The sequence below is a fragment of the Ciconia boyciana genome, chromosome 25 (assembly GCF_034638445.1).
Source record: "Ciconia boyciana chromosome 25, ASM3463844v1, whole genome shotgun sequence".
NCBI classification, from domain to species: Eukaryota; Metazoa; Chordata; class Aves; order Ciconiiformes; family Ciconiidae; genus Ciconia; species Ciconia boyciana.
Genome location: NC_132958.1, coordinates 4,899,411 through 4,908,178, shown reverse-complemented (window position 1 = coordinate 4,908,178; position 8,768 = coordinate 4,899,411). Strand labels below are relative to the sequence as shown.

At 39.3% G+C, this 8,768-nt stretch overlaps 1 protein-coding gene across 1 annotated transcript in view; it reads right to left on the bottom strand.

Moving 5' to 3' along the window:
• Positions 1 to 1,215: 1,215 nt before the first annotated feature.
• UNC5D (unc-5 netrin receptor D) overlaps positions 1,216 to 8,768 on the bottom strand; it is an 85,720-nt gene continuing 78,167 nt past the window's right edge. Inside the window, exons 14-16 of the mRNA XM_072845977.1 lie at positions 6,258 to 6,422; positions 4,219 to 4,397; positions 1,216 to 1,420 (exon numbers count right to left, since the gene is read on the bottom strand). Of these exons, the coding sequence (XP_072702078.1) occupies positions 1,216 to 1,420; positions 4,219 to 4,397; positions 6,258 to 6,422 (549 nt within the window). The remainder of the gene's footprint in view (positions 1,421 to 4,218; positions 4,398 to 6,257; positions 6,423 to 8,768) is intronic.

The following is an 8,768-nucleotide window of genomic DNA, read 5'->3' as shown; positions in this document are numbered from 1 at the left end:
TGGTTAAATTTGGCTCAGTACCAGTTCCACTAGGGCACTCACAGTGACAGCTCTCTTTTTGGTTCAGTTGAAGCAATAAGTTATTTCTGTATGAAATGGATAAAAAATAAGGAAAATGCTCTAGTTAGATTCTGGGTTTGGTGGTAAATGCAATGTGTTTGTAACTAAACCAAGTGTAACACAGCCAGCTTTATATCCTGTGAAATTTCCAAACTGTACAATGTAATCAAGCCAATTTTTGGCAGTACCATGTGGGGTTTATTGTTTCAGTCTGAAACTAAACCAAAATTAAGCTGTGCTGATTGACTTCACCTTTACTTTTTAGTTTAGCCTCAGAACATTAAGTAATTAAAAAAAGGGTAAATTTGCTAAAATAGGGCTGGCAATTTCCTGCGTTATATTTGGTTATTTAAATCCACCCCCAAGAAACATTTTTTGACTAACTGAAAGTTTGCAGACTGAGGACTTCAGAAAATTCCTCTCACGCGCGCACACATGAATTTCACAGAGAAGGGTTTTGTTATTTTCTTAACAGAATAGGCAGGAAAGCTCTGCAGCAAATGTACATTCTTTAAGTGATTGAATTTTTAAAATAAATTGTTTGGAATACGCATGATATTGATTAAATAGTTATGAGATCTTCTAATTCCTCAAAGTTCTGCACAGGATAAGGCCAGATTTTCAGTTTTTCTGTAGCAGATACCAACTGACAAAATGATGCTATCAAATGACATTTTAAACCCACTCTTTAAGTGTGGTAAGTTAGAGATGCAGGACAATGGGGAGTCAAGGCCCCAAGAAGACAAACCTTTAAACTAGTGGCTCTAAATATTCAATATCATATTTGCTGATTTTCACTCAGCATTATATTAGCATTACTGTTTCCTAAATACATTATGTCATAATATTTACCTTTTATGGCTCTCTATCTCACTCCTTCCTGCCCCAGGAATGACAGATGTATAGTTTTGACATTAGTTAGACATTAGAACATGAATTTTAAATGAGAGAGGACAGGGAGAAGCTTGTGTTTTCCTTATTACTGAGATGATCTTTAATAGGGCTTCTTCTGCTCCTCCAACTGAAAACTGCATTGTGGAAATGAGTGTGTTTCCATACACACAGTGTGTGGAAACCCTTATTTTCCTCTCTGCCAAGAGATTCTCTAGTGTAATAGTCAAAGCTGGCCATCAGTTCTTGAATGGAAAAAAGTGACTAAAGTCCATTTTGTCTGCTGTAGTTGAAGTCAGGCTCTTCAATCTCAGTTTCTGCTATGTCTGAGATTTTGGAGTGTGTCCTTCCTATTTCTTCCAGGGCACAGGCTAGAGAGTCAAGGTCACCATCATGTTGATGTCGGGCTTCCCAGAGGTCCAGAATGACGGCAGATGGACTGCTCTGTGTAGCAAAATAGGAGAGATTCCTAGAGGGAGGGGAGAAAAAGGTGAAACAACAAGGATGAGGAACAGTACATACTGTAGCTACCGTGAATGTGACAGTGCCCTCTGTTGTGCCTGGCACTATAGATGTGTTTAAAAAACAAAAAACCTTCATCAAGACCTAGATGAGATGAGCAGAGGGAACCCTCAAGAGGACACGCACCGGTGCATTTATTCTTCAACTGTCAATTGCTCAGTTTAGCAGAGGTAGAATGAACAAGGGCCTTGTATATTCTGAGGTACATAAATGCTGGCCAGCAGTACCATCCTATATAATTTAGGAAACAAGTCAGTTCTGGAAAGCATCACTAGTAAACTTAGCAAGGATTTGTCAGGGAGAGGAATTCTATAACTTAAATTGATGCTCGTGATTATGTGAAGATACCATATTTTATTAATATGTAGGTTTTAGGACTTTGCAGGGGTGATATTTGCAAAGAATTCAGTAAAACAAAGTGTTTATCTTAAACACATTACCTATAACTTCTTCTCTTTATGGGCTTTGGACATAATCATCCAAATAAATACATTAACTTCACAGTCACAAACGTAAGTGTTATTTATAGCATTTGTATTACATATAGATATGTATCTATAAATACAGGAAGAAACAGATAAACCTGTAGCACAGAAAAGGAAATCTGGACTTGAATGCTATTGCTTGGGTTTTTAAACCAACTCTAAGATAATTAAATATTTGCTACTGACCATTTTCGGACTGTTACTCATCAGTAAAAAAACTGGCAGATACCATTTTTTTTCTCAAGCTTTGCTAATTACCTTTCCTCAGTACACTCATCTCTATTGGTGATGGAAAGTTAATGTACAGTGAACGGTGTGTGCATGTGTGTATGTGTAGTACAATTCCAGCTTTGAAGAAGTTCCTTTTAGCAATGATAGGAATAGTTTCAGTGCACTGAAAGAATAGATTACTGTCTAAACTGAGGAACTAAAGCCAGGCTTTTGAAATAGATGGGGGAAATACTATGACGACACTAATGGAGTATGCTGTACAGCAGATATGTGGAAATCTATGAAATCAAGTATTTATGCTCTACCATCTGGTTTTAACACTACATTTTGGGTTGTTTAAACTGCTCAACAACTTCCTTTTTCTATCTATGAATTTGATTTTATAAAAATAGATATTGCAAAGACCATACCAGGTGTCTCCAACACAGAATCAAAAGTTAAAGGGCTATCACAGACTTGGTCTTACAGAAGTCAGTGTAATCTCCGTAGTACAGTGTCTCTCAGTTTCTTGAGAAAGAAGAAATCTCCTCCAGCTTCATCTACGCGTGAGGAATGGAAGCCACAGAATCACAGAATCGTTTAGGTTGGAAAAGACCCTTAAGACCGTCAAGTCCAACCGTTAACCTAACACTGCCAAGCCCACCACTAAGCCACGTCCCCAAGCGTCACACCTACACATCTTTTAAATACCTCCAGGGATGGGGACTCCACCACTTCCCTGGGCAGCCTATTCCAATGCTGGACAACCCTTTTGGTGAAGAACTTTTTCCTAATATCCAGTCTAAACCTCCCCTGGTGCAACTTGAGGCCATTTCCTCTCGTCCTATCACTTGTTACCTGGGAGAAGAGACCGACCCCCACCTCTCTACAGCCTCCTTTAAGGCAGTTGTAGAGAGCGATGAGGTCTCCCCTCAGCCTCCTTTTCTCCAGGCTGAACAACCCCAGGTCCCTCAGCCGCTCCCCATCAGCCTTGTGCTCCAGACCCTGCCCCAGCTCCGTTGCCCTTCTCTGGACACGCTCCAGCCCCTCAATGTCTCTCTTGGAGTGAGGGGCCCAACACTGAACGCAGCATTCGAGGTGCGGCCTCACCAGTGCTGAGTACAGGGGGACAATCACTGCCCTACTCCTGCTGGCCACACTATTGCTGATACAGGGGAGATTAAAGTGCCTGACAATAGGTAGTAGATGCTGGTAAGTAAAGCAGAATTATCTGACTCCCACTCCTGCAAGACTATAAATTACTTTTTTCTTTGTTTCAGATGTGGTTTATTGAGATTCCCATGCAAAGCAACAAGTCAATGAAAAGTTATTTTGCTTGATTTAAGTATTCCTCTACCCTCTTGGGAACATGTTTATGGTGTTTGTGACAATCAGAAAATATTTCTGAGAGTGAACTGCCTCCACCAATTTAATTTAGCCAAGCGGAAAAAGCAAAATAAGTAGTAAATTCGTTTTTACAGCATCTTTCAGTTTTAATAATCATAATCTTAGTACTCTGAACAGTAGAGTACGACTTTCTTTTTTTAAATATGCCTTTTCCTTAAAAAAAACAAAAATATCTGCAAAATGGGTAATGCATTTTGGAATACAAAATATGTAGATAGAAGCCAAGGCAACAGGCCACAGGATTTTTTTGAGAGAACATGCAACCTCCTAAGTCCTTTAAAGCACTGCTTTTATAGTATACGACAGTGCCAAAATCCTTCTACATTCTTGTACTTTACCAAGACCCCACTCTTGTGGGTGTACAAAGAAAAGGTCCAGTCCAGAACAAAGAAACTGACCTTAGAAGCAAACATTGGGTAGGACGGGGCACACGGGTTTATTCGGAGGAGAAAGCAGTTCCTGTTTTCAGCAGCTAGTCGTATATAAAAGAATGTATGAACTACAGCTTATCCTTGAGAGTAAGTACGTTAATTACTATGCACACATCTTTAATACCAGCAAACAAACAAAAAAACCCATAACAGCAGCAAGTTATTCCCATTGCATATGTAAATGTTCACCTTTCAAAATTGCCTTCCATTACCTGTTAATGCTGTTTTTTTGTGCTAACATCTGCCAGTCTTTGCCTTTGGCATTGGGCGTGTCAAACGTCGCACAGATTCGTTGTCTAATAGAGTAAGGGATTTTGAATGCTTTTGGACCCATCTGTGCAGGGAAGTTGCTGTCGTCATGTGCAAAAAAAGTGATGGTTTCTCTTTCATTCTGCACAACATAAAAGCAAAGCAGTTAGTTAGGGCATCGGGCTTTGCCTGCCTTGGGTGTGTAGGTGGCTCTTTAGCATAGTAACAGTAACGCCAAGAGTCCGATCATACGCTCCTATTTAGAAATGGGGAACCGAGACAGGATTTCTGCACAGCCTCTTCAGAAGGAGAACAGCTGTGAGCGCAGACAGTTCTGTACTCTCTTTGCTGCCTTGTTACGTGGGGATCTACCTGCAGCGGGCCTGTCTGCGTATACCTATTAGTGGATCAAGTCTGCTTTTGGAGGAAGAAAGAATCAAACCTGAGCCTGAGATTCCAGCTATAGTTTGTAGAATTGACAACAGAAGATTAAATAGATAAGAGGTATTTTTCTGATTTGTGAAGGAACTTCTAGAACATCACAAGCACCTCTGTATAAAAACACTGAAAATAGTGTCATTTTCCTTCTATGAGTTTCCTCTTTTTGTTTATTTTTGTGTTACAGATGAAGTCCAATAGAGCAGTGATTGGTAGATGGAATGCCACAAAAGCATATGGGTTTCTAAATCTTTAATTGCTTAAGCCTAAAATATGGACACACAAGTCCCTCATTTGTGAATTTTTAAAAACACCTACATTCTAGAAGTACCTCAGTTCTTCCATATTAAGAATCTCTTTGGAATCCAGGCCCTTTTATAGATCTGGCCCATTCTTTTCCTATGAAATTATACCACTCTTGTGTAATAGAGTCACATTTCCATGCGTTATTCGTTTCAGTGCAATGCAGCATAAATACTAAATAACAATGATGCTATAGTCTCTTCATATAACATTTATGACACATCCCAAAAGTCATCCATGCAAAGTAATAGTGGTGCTGTAGATATATCGCATGGTCTGACTGGTTAAATTAAATATGCAGAACAACAGTAGATTTTCATACCCTGCACATGTGAGATAAGCTACTGCTACCTGGTTAGTTCAGGGGATTGTAAAGCAATGAGCAATTCAAGTATTCAGTTGTTATTTATATATTTATTTTACAGTCAAATTATCCTCACTCTTCAATCACTTTTTGAGACAGGCATGAGAAAACCTTCCATACTAGCAAATCCATTTGAAGACAGAATTGTAACATGCTCTGGGGACTTGTGGACAGATAGGTCTCAAAAAAAAGAAAAGGAAAAAGAGGGGGGAAAAAAGGCAGCAGCAACCCTGTATTGAGATATATAGAGAATGACAGAAGTTTTTTATGAAATAACAATAAAGAACTGGAAAAATGCTTGGCCATATTCCGAGGATGTTTTTATACAGAATGATGTTTGTTGTTTTCTTACTCCGTTGCTGCATTCTCTGCATAGCACATTTAACAATGGGCATTTATCTTTAATCCAGAAGTATTAATCTCGATTAATCAACAAAGATGCTCAATAATATAAAAAAAAGCAGCTGAAGTTTTCATTGCCGTAGGACACATCACCAGCTTGTCTGACTACATGTTTGATTTTTCACCTGTGAGCAAAGCTACAGTCCTCGCAAGACATCCTGTGCGGACAAAAATGCTCTAGTAAGTGAATAGTCAGTGGCCTAACAGCATGCAGGTAGTCCCTCTGTTCTCAACTCTCAATGCTCTGCAAGCTATTCAAAAACTTCTTGCGAGAAAACTATTACCACCAACTCAAATATAAATTATTTTTAGTGTTGTATAGTCTCTGCACTTTGATTTCTGCTGGAAATTGAATCTGTAAGGCCTTATATACTCGTTACAGATTTGAACAGGGCATAAGAAACTACACAGAGATAGAAAGGACAAAAATGGGGAGGGATCACATCTCATACTAACAGCAAAGTAACGAAACGGAAAGGAGAGGGAACACTTTACCTCTAGAATGGATGTCTGGATCTGTAGGATTTGCTCGTGACCCTTGACTTGTCGGACACAGATCTTGCAGGAGAGCTGTGTAGTTGCGGGAGTGTAGCGCTCCAGTGAGAAGGCACAGTGCAGCGGCTTCTGGCTGCTGCACCACACGCGAGAGAATGGGACTTCCTGCGAGAGAAACGTATCCCACAAGAATGGAGAGAGAGGGAAGTTGTGACAATTGCAAAATAGGAAACAATCCATGATTTTTCTCTCCAACTAACATCCCGGCAAACTCAAAGTAGGACAAAACTAATAAATGACAATTCAACTGATAAATACTAAGATGTTACATTTACTGAAAGCTTAGATTTCATTTAGTGACACAAATGATGAGAGACTGATGTAAAATTAAACTTAAGAAAGATGCACTTCACTTGCTCCTCCTAGGCAGGGATCAGAACTCCTATTCTAATCCATGTCTCCTTGCCATCACCTTGTACTAGAGAATCCAAAAAAAGGAACTTCCCGTCAAGAACTGTAGTTCTCCTGTAAGTTAATGCAGCATAGAGCATGACAGCATATTTTCCATATTTATGGTCCATCTGAATTCAAAAACGCCCACCTGCCTGGCCAGTCACGTGCAGCCCACTGCACATCACTGGTCAGTCTCAGTTTTACTTCTTAGTTTCATCCTGTTGTATTCTGTGACTACTTTCAGTGACTCCTCTACTGCAGCCAGGGACAGCTTATGGGGTGAATGCCCTCATCAAGTGCTATCTAGACAACTGCAGCAATTAATCATCAGAGATTTCTGGCATCTCTGGTTGCTTTGAGTTCCTAAAAATGTACGGAAATACACAGAAGTACATAGGGGGCAGCTAACTTCTGTTCTATGATTACTTTCTAAATACGAAAGTTCTGTTACTGGTCTCCTCTCTTTACGCTTTCAGAACATTTTTTTAATTTCCAAACTAACATCAGCTATAAACCCACTATGGTGTTCTACATTGTAGCTGTGAAGGCATGTAAATAGAAAAAACAATTAAACCAAACATGTTCTCTATTAATCTCAAAGTATTGGAAAATAGTGTAGAATTGGCAACCTGGAGAATAATGTAAAAGGAAAAAAAGACACATTAATATTTCATTCTATTATATCTTAGCATTCATCCATATGATTATGGGACAGCATTAAACAGCTTCAATGAGCAATTATTCTAACAAGAGAAAACTAGTTTAAAGATTTTTACATTAGTTTTTCTAGAGGAGGATTATGAATTTTCAGATTAGTTTGCCCTTTTTCATGCACTATTTTTAAATTTTAGAATTGATTTGAATTGCATGTGAAGCTGATCCTTCAAAGAAAAGACAATAATTACTATATGCAAATTTAATCTGGGCATGCATTCTGCTTGCATTTTTCAGAGCTTTATAAAGGGTTAATAAATGACACAGACAAGGACATAAAATGTGCTGCCTCTGGGCAGCTATAATTCCTTCAGTATTTAATACTGATAGTTATAACCGAGTGACCTACCACTAGTCACTCGTCATAATTAGCTGTTTAAATCAAGTAAACCATGCACTTTACTCTTATGGGCAGTTCATATATGGAAGCTCACCTAAGAGCTCAGAAAACATGCGTGTCTTCATTCTTGCCTTCCTATAAGCAATTTTCATTGGACTTAGTTGCCATCTTTTCTACGTCCCTGAAAAAATCAGCTATGCGCTGGTAATCTGAGAATATACAGCTTCAAAGATCAGCCTCACCCTATACTTTAAAAGTACAGTCAAGACTCAAATTAAGGAGAATACTGCTGTACTCGTAGCAGATATGCAGTTTACTGCTTCTTAAGAGTGTCTCAGGCTATCTGTAATGATGCAGTAAGTGATAATGATAAGCTCTGCGTTTAGATCCTGAGTTGGTAGCAGTAGCAAGATACTAACAGCGATAAAGAAAACATTAGCCAAATATTAAAAAGTGGAGCAACTGTAATTAGGTTTTTCCAGAGTAATCTCTGCTTTCATTCCGAGTGGAAGAATCACTCAGCTGAAGAGAATTATATGAAACATAATACAGGGGTGCAAAGCACAGTGGAAAGATGAGTGTTTAAAGATTTCCAGAAACGCTGTCGGTTTTGTTCTCCCTTTATAATTAAGTTCCTAGCAGGCAGAGGGAATGTAAATCATCTCATAGCTACAGACAGACACTGGATCCTCCAAGAGACACAAGATGCTAGGAAGACAGCTGCTTTTAACCCCCAAAGGTGCCTGTCTGGCTTCTTAACATGCTTGTCACTGCCTCTTCCTGCTCCAACACCCAACCAGTTTTTAAGGGTTCCCCTAGTTACTCGTGAACACGGTGGGAAGGATGCCAAGCACTCGGCATCTGCTCCTGCAGGATGGCCAGGACAAACAAATGCACTTAGCATAGTCTACAGAAATTCTGACTACCACCTGCCATTAACTGCTTTTATGCCACAGTTTTACATGATGATTTATTCATCTGTTCGGGCCTCGAAGCAGGATCTT